Source organism: Aulostomus chinensis, chromosome 7 (genome assembly GCF_037954235.1).
Source record: "Aulostomus chinensis isolate RoL2024-O1b breed Wild chromosome 7, RoL_Achi_v1.0, whole genome shotgun sequence".
Classification (NCBI taxonomy): domain Eukaryota; kingdom Metazoa; phylum Chordata; class Actinopteri; order Syngnathiformes; family Aulostomidae; genus Aulostomus; species Aulostomus chinensis.
Window position 1 is genome coordinate 21,004,895 of NC_141326.1, and position 18,972 is coordinate 21,023,866.

Consider the following 18,972-nt stretch of genomic DNA (forward strand, 5'->3'; position numbering starts at 1 on the left):
ATTTCCACTGACGCCTTCAACCCACCTACTTGTGCGAGTGTGTGTGATTTGTTCAGATTAACACGACCTGAAACTCACAATGCAGCTTTGTTGCTGAAACAGATTAAGACATCAAGTGACCGGAGGTGTAGGAGTCCTTTGCTCTCTTTTCCCTTCCTACCTCTCTCTCACCCAACATTCTCCACCCAAGCTGTGGACAAATTTCCTCTGCGGCCAGAGTGACGAGGATGGCTGGACGTTTGAATATTCAGTGGTAAGTAACCGCAACGTCGCTGACGGAAAAACCGACCCTCAAAAAGTCACTTGAACTTCTTAAAATGTAGGGATGGGGTTGTTTCTAAGCAGGCGTTTCATGAATCTTAACATTTAGATTACAAAGAGCATGTATCTGACCCTTCTCCTCCTGTGTTGTTTTACTCTTTAATTCTAGACATGAGACCTCGCGGGCCATATGAGATCCAGACCAACTGCTGACTCGGAGCTCAGAAGAAGAAGCACCAGGACCAACACCACTCTGGTTTCCTTCATGTCAGGCCACAGCCAGAGAGACAGTTGGCCATCAAGCAGCAGCAATGACAGTCACCTACTCTCGCAGGGTTGCGGATGCAGGTCTCGGGACCTTCTTTCACCTGCTCCTGCGTTGGAAGGGAAGCGTCTATAAACTGCTCTACAGGGAGCTCATCATCTTCACTATCCTCTACTACTTCTTCAGTGTTGTATATAGGTACTTTTACACAGTACACACGGGCAGTACCATTAGTGAGCTTTCTTATCTAGACTGTAAGAATGATTCACCTTTTTTTTGGATAAAAACACAAAACACACTCCTCTTTGGATTCCTTAGATTCCTCCGGTTGAAAACGCTTTCCTTGTTGTTATGTCACTTGAATATTTCAACATCAATCATTGCACAGTGATGCTGGAGCAAAGTTTCTTCACCTGCTCCTTACCAGAAATGTTTGCTTAAAATGTATACACATATATTTTAGCAAGATTGTGTAAGGAAGCTAAAATTGGTCCAGTAAGCCAGAAACTGTCAAGCCATTCCATGTGTGAGATCCCCAAGTTGTCCCCTGACATTTGAGGGGATTTAGCTGAACAGGGACCTTTATAATATTTTGGTTGATCCATCGTTAAGCTTGGAGTTGTTTGCTAACATGTTAGCTTCTAATTGTTTCTTCTAGCTTGTGTTTTAGCCCGCAGTTGGTTAGGCTAAGTTGGTAAGGTAGGTGTTTCTTTTAGCTTATATTTTGTTTTGTAATTTTTATAGTAGTTTGTTTTATGTTTGTTTGTTTTCTGTAAAAAAGTTGGAGTCGTTTTTGTAACTTGCTAGCACATGCTAGCTTCGAATTTCCCATTTAAGCAATAATTTTTGCCTCTAGTTGTTTCTTTTAGACTAAACCTTAGGTTTTATAATTTATTCATTCATTTGTTTGTGCAGAGGAAAGTAGCTAAGAATTTTTTAAATAAAGAAACAAAATATTTCAATACTGGCAAGGTCACCATATTTCCTCTTATCAAAATTACATATCGTCACTCACTTAAAATAATTGCTTATGTCACTTTTTGCCAAAAATTGTTTTTGCTTAAAACAACTCCAGTTTTTTGTGTTTTATGAAAAACTTGACAAAATGACTTAGGTGATTATTTTGAGAAGGCAAGAATATTAGAAAATTCTCGACTCGTGTATTTTAGATTTTCTTTATTAACGCATTAGGAGGTATCGTTTTAACATCTTTTTGTAAGTTAGTCAAATTTTTATGGATAAAATAGGTCTGATGATAAATATTAGCCAGTAAAATACATCGAGTATTTATGCCTCCAAGTTTCTAAACACGTACGGAGGATCTTCAAGTTACTTAACAATTACGAGAAAGAATTATATTGAACAGCAAAAATGTTAAATTGAAAAAAATAAACTCGTAAATGCTCTTTGATGACAGAAAAAAAATCCGCTTATATCAATAATTTGTACTTATCAGCTTGCAGTCAGACTATCAATGGAAGTGTGATTGACCCGTTTTCTCTAATTTAATAGCTTTTATGTTAACATCCCTTACATAAAACAAATGACAGTCAGCGTCTTTTTGAATCATCATCGCTGTGAATCGGGGTTTTGTGTGTCGTCCATACAACTGGTGAGATTAGACAACAAAGTGCGGTCCCAGTTCTAGTCCCAGGGTTCTCCTCAGTGCTTGACTAAGCAGATGTTTCTTCTCCAGATTTGTGTTAAATGATGACCAGAGGAGGCTGTTTGAGAAGCTGTCCATATACTGCGACCGCTATGCAGAACTGATCCCCATCTCCTTTGTTCTGGGTGAGTTGAGTTATTGTGTCAGTTTTGAGAGTTTGGGTCATTTTGCTGTGTGACTCCATGACATATTGTCTTATACACAAGTGGATATACTTTACAACGTTCCAAATATAGATTTTTGTGTTTATTTTTGTTCTATTGTAAACATTAAATCAGCACAATATAATTACATAAGTTCTCCTTCACATAGTTAAACATATATTTTCTGAAAAAAAATGTGATCCTTAAATTCCTGGCCACCATCACAGGAAGATGCTGACTCCATTGCCCCCCCCCCCAGGTTTCTATGTAACCTTGGTAGTTTCCCGATGGTGGGGTCAGTTTGAGAATGTCCCCTGGCCTGACCGCCTGGCTGCGTTAGTAGGTGGTCATGTTCGTGGAGCTGACGAGGCTGCCAAACTGACCCGGCGAACTCTGATGCGATACGCCAACCTCTCTGGCGTGCTCATCTACCGCTCTGTCAGCACAGCCGTCTACAAGAGGTTCCCCACCGTGGAGCATCTGGTGCAGGCAGGTATGATGTGAAACTGGAGCCCCTCCACTTACAGCCACGTGTTCACAATATCCGCAACACCTGGGAGAAACTGATGGTTCTTCTTGACCAACACGGCCTCAGATCTTTCCATCTGGTGGGTTTGAACTATTCGTACTTGTTACTAGGCCTACTTGGTGATGTAATGGCTGAGAGTATTAGTTGAGTTCTGGCTGAAGTCCAGGACTGAAAACACAAAAACAAATTAAAACAATCAGGCTGCCAAATAACACAAAATTGCTCTTTAAACATGGTTTTACTCATTAAATCATTCTGTAATTTACAGAAAGTTTGATCTGGATCTGGAGCCTTTTGGCAACTGTGGCAGGAGTTGAAACCTTTGATCCAGCTGCTTGTGTGCATTCAAGTACAAGCTAAGACAGGAAATTAGCCGTGGTGTTCAGATTGATATCAGATTAGACATTAACCTGCCCGTTCAGAGTTAAGCGTCAATCTTTAAATGAAGATTATGTTGGTAATACGTATGGGATTGCATCTGAGACCTGCTTCATCAAGGAATTTACATCTATTTAGCAGATAGTGAGTAGAATTTCAAAGGATTTTGTTCTAAATTTCATTGGCATTTCAGTTGATTCATACTTACATCTTACTGGTTTGAATACTGTTTGCTAACATTTAATTTTTTTTTCTCGAAATACCAACAAGTTTACTCCATTAAGCTTTTATCGTCATGCATTCCCCGTCATTCTCGTCAGGTCTGATGACATCAGAGGAGCTGAGGCACCTGGAGGACCTGCCCTCCCCTCATAACAAGTTCTGGGTTCCCTGCATGTGGTTTGTGAGCCTGGCTTTAAGGGCCCGGACTGAGGGCCGCATCAACAACGACGTGGCTCTCACAGCTATCCTCACTGTAGGTCCTCATGCGTGTCTGTTTGGACTATGAGGAAACAACAGTATGGGGAAAAAAAATCTTCACGCTTCTGTATTTCCTGCTTCTCGTCTTTACTCAGGAGTTGAACAGTTTACGGGCCAAGTGCATGAAGCTGTACGGTTATGACTGGATCAGCCTGCCTCTCGTCTACACTCAGGTGTTGTTGTTGAGAAACTGTTGTGACTGACATTGATAGCTTTCAACGATGAGCTGGATGCACAGGTTGTACTGACTGAGAGACACGATGGCGTGTGGGGGAAAATCAAGTTCTCAAAAATCATTCAGCTGTAATTTAATATTATGCTTAAGCAAAATAAAAAATATTGGTCCATTTAAGATGCTTCTTGATTCTCTGAATTTACTTCATTGAGCAAAATTTGCTATTAAACTTGGTAGTAACCAGTAAATGAAATAACCTGACAAGATGCTCTCATTTTTTTCCCTGCCTGTTTCTAACTTGAAGCTCTTCCAGACTGACTGATGTCTTTCAATCAGGTGGCAACAGTCGCGGTCTACAGCTTCTTCCTCGCTTGTCTGATCGGGCGTCAGTTCTTGGATCCAGCTCAAGGTTACCCGGGTCACGACGTGGACTTCTACCTGCCCGTTTTCACCCTGTTGCAGTTTTTCTTCTATGTTGGTTGGCTGAAGGTTTGACACGGCAGAAAATGTGATCCAAAGACGTTTGTTTGTAGCCATGTTGTTGCCTTGGTTGAGCTTTTCTGTTCGTGGTTTCAGGTGGCTGAGCAGCTCATTAACCCTTTTGGTGAAGATGATGATGACTTTGAGACGAACTGGCTCGTTGATCGGAATTTACAGGTTCGGAGGCGAAATAGTTCTGAAAACTTTTCTGTTAGTCTTTTTCTACTTTCTGTGTGTGTCCTCTGTGTTTCCAGGTGTCCCTGTTGTCGGTGGACGAGATGTACGACAGCCTGCCGCTGGTTGAGAGGGACATGTACTGGAATGAATCGGAGCCTCGGCCTCCCTACACCGCTGCCAGCGCTGAGCATCGTAAGCCCTCCTTCATGGGTTCAGCGCTGGATATCAGGTTTGGATTTTATTCCATAAATATCTTAAATTTTTCTAGGTGACCATCAAATAACCATGTTTTTTAAACTACATTAGTGTTCCAAAAGAGGAGATGGAGTTTCAGTCCAATCTGGGGCAAATCAAAGAACATGAAGAAGCCAACTACTCCACCCCGTTGCTCGGGGGTCTGGGTCGCCTTCTCGGGGTTCAGTCCCCTAACTTTCCTCGCTCCTCTCGAGTCTCTCTGCTGCGCCGTCGACCCGGAGCACCACTGAGTCGCTTCCCTCTTTACCTTCACCCGGAGGCTCCATCATCTCTGAGCCAAGCCCGCCAACCACTGAACCAAGAGCGAGATCAAGACTACGCCTTCTCCAACATGCCCCTATACGAGAGGCCAGGATTCTACAGCTGCCCACAAACACCCATCCACTGCGTGCCCCCCGCGGTGCCCCGACCTCGACCTGCCCGGCGAACTCAAAATGAATGGGATCGTAGCTGCAGCTCCCTGGCTCCCCCAATGGTGGGCTCGCAGCTCCTGCCTCCTGACACCCCCAACCACATCCCACCACCGTCATCTGCATTCCCCTGGCTGAGTGAGGATGGCGAGGTTCCAAGTGCCCCGGCCTTCTCCTTCCCTGACCCTCCCCCTCAACTCTGCCCAATATCTAAACTCAGACCTGGACATGGCCTGCTGTCTCGACGCTCTCCACGTCCCTGCCTTACTCTGGACACCTTACCATCAGCTGACAGCCAGACCGGACCCCCGAGCGCCCGGGCAGCAGGAAGTGGAGGTGAAAGGGTGTTCTCGTTCACCCCTCCCTCTCGTCCAGCGGCACCAAATCCCAGTAATCCCAACAGCAGCTCTGGCAGCATTAACGCAACAAGCACCAACAGCGCTGGCACAACAGGAAGTCTGTGCAACGGCACAAGTCTCAATTTTAGCAACCATGGGAACTTCAGCACCAACACGAGGGCGAGTAACGGGGGCACCAATGGCGGGCTGAGCAATAACATCAACTCAGTTTCCACATCGGCATCTTCGCAGCAAGATGCCAATCAGCAAAACTCACCCAATGATTCAGGGATCTCATTGGCTGAAGGGGACCTGCTGAGTGTTTTGGTGGATGGAGGAGTCAACAAAGCATCTGCAGGAAGGAAGCCGGACTGAGAGTAGAACGGTGTGACGTGCTGGCTGTGTATCATGTGTTGCATTCATAATATTACACACAACACACACACACACACACACACACACACTCTCACCTGAGATGTAATATAGTCATTGCAGCCCTGCTTATAATTGAAAGAGTTAATCTCCACTTCCTGACAAGCTCTTACAGAACAATTAACCTACTTGTGAAGCAGAAAGAATCTTATGAGATTTAACCGTCAACACACAAAGAAAAAAATACTTTCCACTTCCCTCTGAAAGTCAAAATGTGCTCATTTTAAACCACAATGGTCCTCTTGTCATCTCACCCAGGATTTTTTTTCAATAAAAAAAAATAAAACCAGAAATATATTCATGACTTTATTATAATATAGCTTGAATTCACATCGAGTTGTTACACCACATTCCATACAGCTTCTTCAAACAAAAGGTTTTTAACCCTCCACCACATGCAAGTCACTCGTATACTAAGACGACTAAAAGGTACTGTTGACTTTAACATTATTTATAATCATTAAAGCCTGTAAAGATTCAGAAACACAGCCCAGCTTGTGTATAATCATTTCCCCAAAGGATTTGTTTTTCACTCCGGCTTCCTCCCACAGTCCAAAAACATGCAATTGGGGACTAGGCTGATTGAATACTCTAAATTGACCGTAGGTGTGACTGTGAGTGTGAATGGTTGTTCGTCTCTCTATGTTGGCCCTGCGATGGACTGGCGACCTGTCCAGGGTGAACCCCGCCTCTCGCCCGTTGACGCTGGGATAGGCTCCAGCCCCCCCGCGACCCTTAATGTGTAGGAATAAGCGGAAGATGACGATGGATGGATGGATGGATTTGTTTTTCTTGTTACTACAAATTTCAACTTGACAGTGATACAGTTTTAGCAACACAACAAAAATATTCAGGAAAAATATAATTGTGCATTATGGCACAGACAAACGTTCCCTGTCCATTTCTGCCTCTAATCTGGAATATAAAGAGGAGAGAAATCTGCATCGGTCTGCTTCGAGAGCAATCCATGGTTTTTGCAAATTTGCAGCTGACGGGCAGCTAACAAACACAGCTACTGCAGCGTGATAAAGTATGTGTACGTCAGGGTGAGACAGAGCGAGCAGCAGGCATGCAGATGTGACCAGGAGGATCGCCAGCGGAGTTTAACTGCCCTCTTCAGCCATGGTGTGTTTATCAAACAGGTACTCAGCCATGCTGTTCTGTGGCGCTCCCATGAGCCGCAGGTTAGAGACCCAGTCCCCCAGCTGCTTGATGGATCTCACTTGCTCATCCAGGAAATGCGTCTCAATGAAATCACTCAACTGGAGGAGAAATTGTACAATGGTAAGTCTCATTCAACTGTCAGAGTTCAGGGCCGCCACATGACCCTCGGTGCTTCACACATCTCTGGCTTTCTGCTTCTCTATTTGCCTCTTAGCCCTGATTTCAATGGCAAAATCATGCATCACGATTGGCAATAGAGGAAGAAAATCCATGACCCACTATGACACATGCCATTTGATATATCTATGTAACAGTAAATTGCCCAGTAAGTCAGACGCCTCAACACTCTTGCTGTAACAGGAAATCTGCAGCTTACATGAGGATCACTGTGATCAGATGCCAGTTTCTGCAGGTCCAGCAGGGACTGATTTACACTTTTCTCCAGCTGAAGGGCGCACTCCAAGGCCTCCAGGCCACTGCCCCACTCGTCCCTTTCAGGTTTCTGAGACGCACAGAAATATACCATAGAATGCAACTTTATTGTGTAGTTCTCATTATACAATTTAGCAATAACAACAATAATAATATAATGAAAAAAAAGGTCTTTACTTGTTTAGTTATTTAACAAAAAAACACTAAATGCTGACCATTTTAAGATATGTATTTCTCAACTGAAACATAAAACATTTGTGCAATTTACAGTGCTTTCAAGATAGTTTCCACGGTAAAAAAAAAAAAAAAGCAAAAAAAAAAAAGCGCATCAGGTCAGTACTGTTCTACATTTTTTTGGCAGTGTTTTGCAGTATATAACAGTGGAGCCTTCTATCTGATTCACTTCATCTTGCAGAACTATTACAACATGAAAAATTATTTAAAGTTAAACTGTAGACAAAATAAATATGAATACAAAATGAGCTATCTGGAAAAGTTGCTTTGCGCTGCTTCACTTCATCTACTTTGTTGGCAGTCCTGACTACAACTCCGTGTGAAACATCTTGATCGTAATGACAGACTGCATGGCACAATTATCAGGAAAAATATGAAATCGTACCATGATATCCTGGAGGAAAATCTTGCCCCCCCGCTGGTTCTGAACTTTCATCAACTTCTCTGCGTGGCTGCGCTCCTCTTTGGACTGGGTTCCAAAAAACTTTGCAAAGTGTGGGAGGGACTTATCGTCCCTTTCAAAATAATAAGCCTACGAGCAAATAGGAAGAGATGCATTGTAGCTTCCGAGTAGAAAAAAAAGATGTTCTCACACTGTTTGATGTTCCTTCTTACCATAGAGAGATAAACGTAGGAGGCGTACAGCTCAAGGTTGATCTGTCTGTTAATGGCAGCCTCGCAGTCCCGGTGAAAGTTTTGCCGGATTTGTGACGTCATTTCTCTGGCAATCTAAAAGAAGGAAATAAATAATAATGACGATTGAGAAATGAGTAAGAACATTTCCACACCAGTCTCCTTTGGAAATGCAGAATAGAATGTTATTAGAAAACACCTCACTAGGGTAGGAGCGCCAGTGACGTTCAAGGACGATGCTTTTTCTATTGAGGGTTAACCCTAACCACTGACAGAGCATCCGTTGGTTAGCTAAGCTCGGAGGCGAGGAACGACACATACCTGGTTTTATATGCGACTTTGGTTCAAAGAAGAAAACCTGCTGTTGCCCTTCAATGCTGGACCGTTGAAGAACAAAAAAAAAACAGATATTAACTACAGTCTAGCATACAACCGCCACCGCTCGTGAAAGCCCAGTTCTGATAAATGTGAGCGAGCCTGTCACTGTACGGGTACCTCAAACGGCCAAATAGAACGAAGCCACGGGTTATTTCTTCTTCTTTTAATGATTAGCATACTAGCTTGCATGCATATTATTGCCACCCAGTGGCCTGAGATGCGGAGGTGGCGTTAAACAGTAAACTTAATTTCTCTCAATTACTCATCCATCCATCCATCCATCGTCTTCTGCTTATTCCTGTTAAGGGTTGCGGGGGACTGGAGCCTATCCCAGCGTAAACGGACAAGCGGCGGGGTTCAGGGACAGGTTGCCAGTCCATGGCAGGGCCAACATAGAGAGACAAACCATTCACACTCACATTCATACCTACGGTCAATTTAGAGTATCAATCAGCCTCGTCCCCAATTGCATGTCTTTTGGACGGTGGGAAGAAGCTGGAGAACCAGAGAGAACCCACGCAGGCATGGGGAGAACATGCAGACTCCACACAGAAAGATCCTGTGCCTGAACCCAGAACCTTCTTGCTGTGAGGTGACAGTTCTGACCACTGCACCACCATGCCGCCTCAATTATTCAGGTTATTTTTAAATTACGAATTAAAGGTTTATCTGAGGTGACCAAAAGCTGCACATCACTTTTATAACCATTTTAATACACAGACATAAATCCCAAACCAAGGCCTTACACAGTCATTATACCCGTGAAAGTTTTCACTGACAAAAAAAGTCAAAACTTTCAAATATTCCCATCCCACCCAGGTATAATACACACACACCAGCAAAGCATCAATTTCATGTCTTACATCCATGATATTTTACACACTAGCACAAAAATTCCTAAACATCTGATGTCTTCAATACCAATTTAACATTAGAAGAAAAGCATTCAGAAAAATCTCTAGACTTTATTGGAAACTTTAAAACAATAATATATTGAACTTTATACAGCACTATAGATCTGTATCAGTACATACAGACATTACTTTGTTCCAATCGGAGGCGAGTGCCACACGGCAGAGCTGGTGCGTTTAAAGTAGCGAGGCTTGCTCTTGTAAAAGATGTTCTCCAGTTTTGGTGGCTCAATTGTCCCAAAGAAAGAGTCCAAATCGGGAGGGTTGAAGTACTGCTTCATCATAATCTGTTGCAGATTGTGACCTGGAAGAAAGGGAAGTGTTCAAATACAAGGTGTGCATGTTCACAACCCACAGCCAGAGGCTGAAGTCCTCACGAGGGTCTGATAACAGCAGCTACCTGGCATGTTGCACTGCGCCATTGTGGGGGGAAAATACGTCAATCTACTACAGTATTCCCTGGTATTTTTTTGCACTCAGGATATAAATGGCAATACAAAATTATTATTTAAAATTATATTTTTGTAAAATGCTTAATCCTTAAAACATCAAATACCAATTCAACATGCTACAGATAAGAACAAGAATTTGATGCCCCAAACTAAAATTCCACAGACAACGTGAACAACAGGACACACTAACGCATACATACTTTCAGCCCACGATGGAATTGGCTTCCTCGGGGCAGACTCATCGTCAGTTGAGTCGTCGCTGTTCTGATCCATCCCATAATCATCTAGGTTTTTGGACAAAGTCAAAGGCTTGTTACCACCCTTTGGAGTAATGCTGTATGACTGTGGGGATTTCTGGAGAGGGGGAGAAAACACACACTATGAGGATTTACATCGACCCGTCGTGTCCCAAAGCTGAGCTCTATTAGAAGGATTCAGCTACAAGTACCTCAATATCCACAGTCACGTTGAGAGCACTACCTTTGCCTACAGGTGTGGTCATGACAGAACGCTGCAGAGAGGAGGAACACCCATGTTAATGACGCCAGAGGCCGAACGCATCCATCCATCGCATGTTGCAAAGTTACAGTGCTCGTTTAGCCGACATGGAATTTTGTTACATTTCCTTCATAGTGTTCACATGCGGGTTGACTAAACCACAACATAGTTGGTTTCATTCATGGAATGGAACCTTCCATTTACCTCAATATCTGTCGTCACATTCAGGCAGGCGGCAGCCTCCAACACAGAAGAGAACAAGGTACAATGTTAGTACATCACTAGGAAGATGTCCTTCAGACAACACACAGGTATCATTTCCCACATACAGCTACTGTTGAATGTATTGCATTATTTGGAACATGATAAAGATGATAAACATTCAGTTTATAGCCACAGGTCTGGTCTCATCCCCTAGGTTACCACATCCCTGCTGTACGACTACGTACGCAACATACCTCTGTATATTATGTGCTTGACAGAGCTGGTGCAGCCATGTGCATGGAAACTTTTAGTTTCCTCTCACCTGTGCTTCAGCAGCCTGCTTAGCAGCAGCAGCAGCTTCTCTCTCCTTAGCAGCTTTCTCCTCTGCAGCTTTCCTCTGCTGCTCCTCCTGGTGGAACAAAGAAGCAAGTGAGTGACCAACCAGGGAGATGAACAGATGCTGAAAACCAGAGTTCATACACTTTCAAATTCAAGCTCTTTCTTAGCATTTTTCAAAAGCATCCAGCACCTCATGACTGTGGTCTTCCACAGCAAAATCTTCACAAGTCAAATTTTTGAAACCAGATCACAAAATGGATTTTCCCAGGGTATTCCTCCAGGTCTCAATTGTGTTATTTGTAGATTTTGACCACTTATCAAATTTTAACTGGTCACGAATGGATATATGTTGCATCGAATGCACCCCCCCCCAACCAATATACACAAAACCTTACCAGTTTTCTTTTTTCCTCAAGTGCCTTTCTCCTCTCCTCCAGGTCCCTCCTCTCCTTGTCTCTAGCTGCTCTCTCTAGTTCCCGCTGCAGAGCGAGAGCTTTTTCTTTTTCCACTCGCTCCCTGAAAATTACATTCATTAATGCAAGCATTTATTCCACTGACTGACAAAAGATGAATCCTACTGTTTGTAGACAGTTGTGATGACGGTAGATGACCTCTCAGCAGCAGCAGCAGCAGCAGCTTGTCGTTCTCTCTCCAGCTCTCGCTCCTGCTCCCTCTTCAGCTCCAGGGCTCTGCGGGCTTCAGCCAGCTTACGAACTTTTAGTTCCTCCTCCTCCTTCTTAGCCAGCAATTCTTGCTGACGCTTCTCTTCCTCCTTATATTAAAAAGACATAAATATATTAGGATTATTTTCCTGGTCGCATTATGTACTAGCAGACTGCCTCTACATAGGAAGGAATCAAGGCTCCAAGAAAGAAATGATCAGTTCAGCATTAGGACAGTGTGATTCGGCCCGTCCTAGTTATTTCACAGGATGCTGAGTAGAACACTTCTGTTCTACATGATTATGGCCATCTTATTAGTGGCACCACAATTCCTTGCTGCTCTGTGGTATTTGAGTTTGAGCACAATTCTACCGAGACAAATGCAGGAGAATTAACTCACCGCTTGTTGAATCTTCTTCTTTCTAGCTTCTTCCTCCAGCTTCCGTTTCTGCTCAAGCTCCTCCTGACGTTTCACAGCCACCCTCTTCTTAGCCTTCTCCTCTGCCTGACGCTGCATCAACAAAGCACATGATCAGTGAGATCCAGAGAGTCACTAGAGTGACAGCAGAAACACTAATTACACTTTATTTCATGCATCAAACTGCCTAAGCTCATCTGTTTTGAGGCAACCATTCAGACTCAGTCATTCAATCAACCTTATCATTCTTTTCGTCAATTTGAGCCATTTTCTGCTCAATCTTCTTTTTCTTTTCTTCTTCCCTCTGTTCCTCTTTTACTTTAGCCTCAAACACTCTTCTGAGCCTCTCATCCCTCTTCCTGGAACACAAATTTAATAAAATTGCATTTAAAAAAAAGATTAAAAAAATGATTATCACAGTGAATCTTTGAGTATTAACCTTTTCAGTTCATCCTGCTTTCTTTTCTTCTCCTCCTCCATTTTCCTCATTCTTTCTTCCTCTTGCTCCTGCTTCTTTTTCAGTGCTTCCAGCTTATGACGCTCCTTTGTCTAAAAAAAGAGACAACATTAAAAAAAAAAAAAAAGGTTGGTTGACTTACAGAAACTGAAGACGATAAAAAACACGAACTGTGGGCCAAAGTTGACACAAACATTAGAAGCAGCAGGTGGAGTGCATAAGTGCAGAAACAGATCACCTCTGCCAGTGCAACACAGTGGAGCTGGGACGTGAAGCACAAATCCACCATGACAGATATTTATATGATCCTACAGAGTCAAATCAAGTTTGTCTTTCACACGGCTGAACTGACGGGAATAATCGGTCTCTGAAGTTCAGGGTGGACAATGTTAACTAAGCAGGTATTGTATGGGGGAAAGATGTTGCTCAAGCTTTACTTTGTCCTTTCAACAACAACAAAATCCTCCTAAATAGTTCAACTAAAAGACAAAGGGCAATCACCAAGCGCACTGCTGCAACATGAGTCCAAATAGCAGCAGTAGCAGGTGCTGAGTAGAATCAGACAAAATAAATATAGAGTTTAAATAAAATAGTAGCACTGGGCGATGGACAATATCAAATATCACAATACTATTGAGCAAATACCTTAATATTGATATTGTGACAATGATGTAGGGATGATAGTATTTCATAATGTCGGTTTCAAAGCTATTTGGGTAAATGCAAATATTAGAACAGGCCAAGAAAGTTCAGAATATGACTTCATATTATTGTACTGCAGCCTTTCAAACTAAGAAAAGACTTCTGTTCTTTCTCTCTATATTAATATCTGTAAAAATATCTAGCTTCATATCATAATATCGCTATACTGCCCAGCCTTGTAAAAGACTACAAAGAACTAGCATTAGCATCACCAGGAAATGAGACCTTAAGCCATCACATGCAGTTTTGGATGTTTGTAAAGCCCCGTTCACACCGGAATCCAGCAAGATCCCAGAAATTATCGGCTGGAGTTGTTCACGTGTACTGAACGTCTGCTGGATTCAAAAGGGCCCCGCAGAGGTTGGTTCCACATTACATCCAACTAAATGTAAAATGTATAAATCCTGCATAGAACATGCTGATATTAATATATCTGACTAGGACATGACGGCCTCTACAGGTTACAGGTGAAAACAAATGTGAGAATGGAGTTTTATCTAAGGTGGGTGGTAAATGAGGATACAAATCCAGTGGCTTAATGGGATATTAGACACCAAGAAACACCCACAAACAACACAGAGTGCTACACTTACCACTATACCAGAGCTCAGCTGGGGAAGAGAGAAATACACCCAAATAAGATGATCATAAAACCAAGAGTCAAACCTAAGAACAGGCACTCCAGGACTTGAGGCTGCATCACTGTGGACTCTTTATAGATTGATTCATATTTTGCCTGCTTGTGCCGTAACAAGCCCCATGACAACATTGAATTTAATAGCAACAAATGGAAACTTTGCAGATTTGATGCTTTACTTTTATCACTGCAAAACCAAAACCAATTTTTTTTCTTATGAGTTTAATCAAACATCCTCTGCTGTATAATTACCATATATCTCTCACTTGTCTTACAGTGAAGGAAGAGTAGAACGTACCTTGGGATCGGCCCTCAGAGGTGTGGTGTGCTTAATGAAGGACTTAATGACTCCACTCCGGCCGAGGGAACTGGGAGTCATCATTAGCATCTGATTCTTCTGCACCGTGTGGAGGAAAGATCTCATATTGGGTCTGATGGCCTGGTTCAACACAACAACAACAACAAAAAACAGGGGTTTTGAAAACATATTCCTCTGATGTACCACTGCACAATTTCCTTACATATCGACAGTCACTATCTTTCAACTGAACACCTCAGTGAAACAATATTCATGCATCTTACACTCTGACTTTTCTTGGGCGGAGAGAACCTCTTTGAGGGACTTTCCTCGACAGTATCGGGGGCTTTGCGTTTGGTACTCTGACGTGACCTGCAAAGACAAAGGAAACATTCAAAAATAAACTGTTTATTTGACTGAACTATCCCTCAAAGGCGGAATGACATTTTCTTCACGAATTGGTTAATCCAAATCAATCAGTTACAACCCACTAGGTGTATGTTGCTGTATTTGGGACACCTCTGGGTGTAAACGTTAGAGTAGTGGGTGTGTAGCACCCAGCCAATTATAGCTGGACTAGATGTCTCCGGAGACTGCCAGAGGACTGCAGAGAGCACCAGGGAATTTTAATTACATCAACTTGTATTCAAGCCCCAGCAGATGTACACTCATAAAACTCACCTCCGAGTCAGTGCTGTCGTTTGCTGCTTCTCAGTGACAACTGACAAACACAAACAAAACAATCAGGACATACAACTCATATATTGGCACAAAACATCAGGTTCACTATATTCAATTATTCTCTTACATGTGATGAAACAAGAACTACGCAAGAGAACGAGGAGCACTTATACCTGTTCTCTTGTCCGGGGTGCTCACTTTTCTCTCAGGGGTAAACAGTGAAGGTGGTGCTAGTTTGGGAGAGTTTGCTGCCACTGAACGAGTGATGCGTGAAACAGAAGGATGTACTCTGTGGTCAACCTGAGTAGACACAATTGTTTGATAAAAGTTATATTGAACAAAGCTGCAATAGAATAAATAAAATTATTTGTCATTTTGGAGATTTAATACATCCTCATACCTCAGGTGAATCCTGAGATTCTTCAACCTCTATAACTGCAGTCACTGGCTCTGATGCTCTATAGCAGTAAATATAAAAAAGGGGACAAATTTGTATGATTAAAAACAACCATGATTTTGTAGTCAGTCAGCAATGTAGATATTACTCACTGCTCTTCATCGTCTTCCTTTGAAGAGTCCATGAGTGAGTCCTCTACAATTAGAAAAACACAGCTTAATATCAAAAATTACTGAACAAGTATGCAGGAACTGGCTGACATTTCGCTAATTAATTTGATATTTGATTCACTTCTCACCATCGATGTTGCTGCTACACGTGGAGTTGCCCATGCGAGCAACCTTCCTCTTCAGCATGGATTTGCGTGATGCGCGGCGAACAGACTCCTGGGTCATGCTGTGGCGCAAGCCAGCCAGTGAGTGACGTAGTTTTAGGGAGCATCGCACAGAGCTGCGCCTTGAGGTTTGAGTTGTGCCAGCTATTGCAATCTTAGCAGCTCTACGGCCAGGAGAGGCCTCTGTCTCTCTAGCGAGCTCAGCAGACAGGCGGTCAGCTGCAGAGATGCTGACCACCACCTCTGATGTGGGTACCTCAGCTGCAGACAGGGCGGTGCTGCAGGTCTCATCTGGTGTTTCTGCCACTTTGTTGATCTTCTCATCTTTCTCCACCTCTTTATCATCTACTTGCTTTGGCTTCTTGTTATACACCTCTTCAGTTTCACAGCTTCTGTCAGCAGACAGGGTCACATCCTCTGCAGCCTCAGGTTTAGTTTGTTTGTTTTTGCGAGTGGTGCGTTTTGGCTGTGTGGTGATGCTGGTTTCAGCAGCGGAAGCCTCTTGAGTGGTTCCTTCTTCAGCAATGAAGTTCAGTGACTTGATGGAGGAGCCACGGAGATTACTGCGCCTCCCCTTAGAGAACCTGGACCAGAAAGGTAAATGACTCTGGAGTTAAAAATAGCGAAACATGTTTCCAGTACATCACATTAAAAAAAAAGAAGTCAAGATGGAGCATTTACAAAAACAGTTAAAAAAGCAACAAACCTTTGCCTGAGTTGATTTTCCTCCTGACGCCCCAAAGACACACGCTTCCTACGACTATTCTTTTTTTGCGATGGTGTTTTGGGCATCAATTCTGGCTCAGCATTAAAATCTCTGGAATAAAAAGAGGCAGCTTCATTAGTAAAACCAAGTAAGTATGTGAAAGAATCAAATAAAAAAGTATATATATCAATAAAATGTGCACAGTTGCTCTGGATAACATCCACTCAGACCCACCTTGAGAACATGCGGTTAGCCTCCTGTTGGATCTCCTCAAGCCAAACCATGTGGACATTATTGATGTCACTGATGAACTCCTGCGCTTTCCCATCGAACATCTGCATGAGGGATCTTACGGATGATAGCACAGTGTTCATGGTAGCGGCCTGGAGGGGAGATTGGTTTATTAAAATATGAAGAGGTAATCACAGTCTTGATATAGCAAAACCAATAATAATACCTGCAAAAAACAAAAGGCTAACATGCATTGGCACCTAGAAAATCCACATTTATATTTGTAATGAAACAAGCAACCAAATGATCGGAGGTGCAATTATTTGATTAAAGTTAAATTTGTCATGGGACCATGCTAGTTCTGTTCAGACCCAACAACAATAATATATAAATAATACTTTTTTTTCCCCAGTCACATTTAAAGAAATATCAATAACACTAAGTTAGACATTGATCTTTGGCATTTCTCAAAATTATTTCTTCTGCTGCCTTCAGCTCTACTTGGCTTTCAAGGGTCAGGCCACCATGGCTGCAGGGAAGCAAACACAGGACATCATGACAACCTGAACCCCCACTGATAAAGAATAGTGTATCTTAGAAGGAAAATAAATGAAATAGCATCAAAAGATGTATTCAATGGCTGTTTCAAATAGATCAGAAACACACTTGATATTTTGTGACGTCACATTTCCTACATTTGCTCAATGGTCCACATGTAACATCCTTACAGATGGCTCCTGAAGCCTTCTTCACGTTAACAGTGTCAGAAGAGTTAAATGTCTTATTGTGCTCGTAAAATACAATAAGACAAAACAATATAATTTGAACTACAACTATCTCTCTCTGCTAACTTTTGGAAAAAATCTATTTAACTTTTAGGTACATGTATATGAAGCAACAACGACGTACAAGGGATCACTTGACAAGTAACGAGAAAGTATGAAAGTTATCTCATTCAATAATTTTAGAGTCTATCGTTACTTGGCTATGAGTCAAGCTTTACCATGTAGGTGTGCTATGGTCTCCCGTTATGGTCGAGGCTAATGCTAACGAGGGTATTTTAAGCTATGTTATGATGATGCTATTGTAGCTGTCAATGCAACGTCGAGTAATAACAACAGAACAGACCATGGGACGTGAACCGAACCAGATTATTTTCCATCATGTAAAACGAGCTAACATCGCTAATTAACGTCTCCCAGGTAACAAGTTAGCTTCCGTAGAACTTCAATAGAACGACGAGAAGGAAAGGTGAAAAGTACGGAATATGATTAAGTTCGTAATATTGTTATTTACTGAAAACAATTCATTATTTCACCGTCATTTGAGTTAACTGTAAGTTAATTTTTTTTTGGTTTAATTTCTAGTTAACGTTATGGTGGTCATAGCTAATATCTCAAACCTTTACCTTTGTTACTCGAGTCACTGGAAAGGTATTCCGAGCGTCACTGCTCCGTTAGCTCCGGTAACTTTGAGGGCTAATGCTATCGTACACCGGAGGGAAAATAAATATGTTGAAACTGAGGAGTTGCTTTCATTTAGAAATCATGTGTAAACCCTTTGCTAACCCGGACGACGACAGCAACCCTCTTCTTCTTCCAGTGACCCGCTGAAACCGTTTAAATTGTTCAAAACTCTGCCGACCAATCACGGGGCTAAACTGAGTGACGTTTCTAAGTGTGTGTTCGTTTTTAAACGGTTAGTGCCAGGATGGGCGGGCTCTACGGCTGAATGTCCTTCAGCGGTTACGGGATGCGGTGACAGCAGAGTTAAACCGTGCAAACCCTAACTGAAGTCAAGGGCGGAGTTACATGGCTCCTCAGATTTAAATCAACAAATCCACATGCAGCGGGATACGGTTTGCTCCGCCTGCGCTTCCACTCTCATGGATGTTTGACACATGCTCAATCTCTTGCCTTGACTATGGTGAATGCAGAAAACATAATGACACCCACAAGAAAAAACATTTTACATATATGTGTGTGTGTGTGTGTGTGTGTGTGTGTATATATATATATATAGAGAGAGAGAGAGAGAGAGGATATGAGGACTAAAGAAAAGAAAAAAAGGAAAGGAAGATTCAGGCTTTACAATTCACCCTGATTTTATTGTTTATCATTCTTATCAACTCTTTGGGAATTAATGCAGCATCTTTTCTTTTGAACTCAAGCGGTGTTTGGTGGAATTAAAAAAAAACTTCACCTTCCATTGACAT

General features: G+C 42.4%; 3 protein-coding genes across 4 annotated transcripts; 1 reads left to right on the forward strand and 2 right to left on the reverse strand.

The window, feature by feature from the left end:
* Positions 1-162: 162 nt before the first annotated feature.
* On the forward strand, positions 163-6,354 carry best1 (bestrophin 1). The gene is made up of 10 exons (XM_086209154.1): positions 163-253; positions 431-724; positions 2,223-2,317; positions 2,595-2,828; positions 3,563-3,717; positions 3,818-3,895; positions 4,234-4,386; positions 4,474-4,554; positions 4,632-4,783; positions 4,861-6,354. Exons 2-10 carry the CDS (start codon positions 573-575, stop codon positions 5,930-5,932), a joined length of 2,172 nt encoding a protein of 723 aa, XP_086065280.1. The 5' UTR covers positions 163-253; positions 431-572; the 3' UTR covers positions 5,933-6,354.
* fth1b (ferritin, heavy polypeptide 1b) lies at positions 6,278-8,960 on the reverse strand. The gene is made up of 5 exons (XM_086209155.1): positions 8,774-8,960; positions 8,435-8,548; positions 8,205-8,351; positions 7,530-7,655; positions 6,278-7,251 (listed from the first exon to the last, which is right to left on the reverse strand). The coding sequence occupies exons 2-5, from the start codon at positions 8,534-8,536 to the stop codon at positions 7,093-7,095; spliced, it is 534 nt and encodes a 177-aa protein (XP_086065281.1). The 5' UTR covers positions 8,537-8,548; positions 8,774-8,960; the 3' UTR covers positions 6,278-7,092.
* An 821-nt stretch (positions 8,961-9,781) lies between these two features.
* incenp (inner centromere protein) lies at positions 9,782-18,398 on the reverse strand. 2 transcript variants are annotated; one of them, XM_086209152.1, is made up of 21 exons: positions 18,166-18,398; positions 16,761-16,909; positions 16,527-16,637; positions 15,785-16,404; positions 15,639-15,681; positions 15,490-15,547; positions 15,263-15,389; positions 15,090-15,129; positions 14,693-14,780; positions 14,409-14,549; positions 14,067-14,084; positions 12,754-12,863; positions 12,553-12,673; positions 12,297-12,407; positions 11,846-12,006; positions 11,630-11,750; positions 11,218-11,304; positions 10,896-10,931; positions 10,642-10,704; positions 10,394-10,547; positions 9,782-10,045 (listed from the first exon to the last, which is right to left on the reverse strand). In XM_086209152.1, exons 2-21 carry the CDS (start codon positions 16,898-16,900, stop codon positions 9,870-9,872), a joined length of 2,526 nt encoding a protein of 841 aa, XP_086065278.1. In that variant the 5' UTR covers positions 16,901-16,909; positions 18,166-18,398; the 3' UTR covers positions 9,782-9,869. The 2 variants fall into 2 exon arrangements, with proteins under 2 accessions (XP_086065278.1, XP_086065279.1); XM_086209153.1 differs by lacking the exon at positions 14,067-14,084 and having other exon boundaries at positions 18,166-18,397.
* Positions 18,399-18,972: the final 574 nt, after the last annotated feature.

What these genes read in the sequence shown, in the direction of transcription:
- best1 (XM_086209154.1), top strand. Translation starts at nt 573, where the DNA reads ATGACAGTCACCTACTCTCGCAGGGTTGCGGATGCAGGTCTCGGGACC. An exon ending in CCCCATCTCCTTTGTTCTGG is followed by an intron (nt 2,318 to 2,594) that starts GTGAGTTGAGTT and finishes CCCCCCCCCCAG; the next exon opens with GTTTCTATGTAACCTTGGTA. An exon ending in TGCCTCTCGTCTACACTCAG is followed by an intron (nt 3,896 to 4,233) that starts GTGTTGTTGTTG and finishes TCTTTCAATCAG; the next exon opens with GTGGCAACAGTCGCGGTCTA.
- fth1b (XM_086209155.1), bottom strand. Translation starts at nt 8,536, where the DNA reads ATGACGTCACAAATCCGGCAAAACTTTCACCGGGACTGCGAGGCTGCC. An exon ending in CCTACGTTTATCTCTCTATG is followed by an intron (nt 8,352 to 8,434) that starts GTAAGAAGGAAC and finishes ATTTGCTCGTAG; the next exon opens with GCTTATTATTTTGAAAGGGA. An exon ending in CTGATCACAGTGATCCTCAT is followed by an intron (nt 7,252 to 7,529) that starts GTAAGCTGCAGA and finishes TTTCTCCTCCAG; the next exon opens with TTGAGTGATTTCATTGAGAC.
- incenp (XM_086209152.1), bottom strand. Translation starts at nt 16,900, where the DNA reads ATGAACACTGTGCTATCATCCGTAAGATCCCTCATGCAGATGTTCGAT. An exon ending in CGCCCAAGAAAAGTCAGAGT is followed by an intron (nt 14,550 to 14,692) that starts GTAAGATGCATG and finishes GTGTTGAACCAG; the next exon opens with GCCATCAGACCCAATATGAG. An exon ending in ACGTGACTGTGGATATTGAG is followed by an intron (nt 10,548 to 10,641) that starts GTACTTGTAGCT and finishes CCCCCTCTCCAG; the next exon opens with AAATCCCCACAGTCATACAG.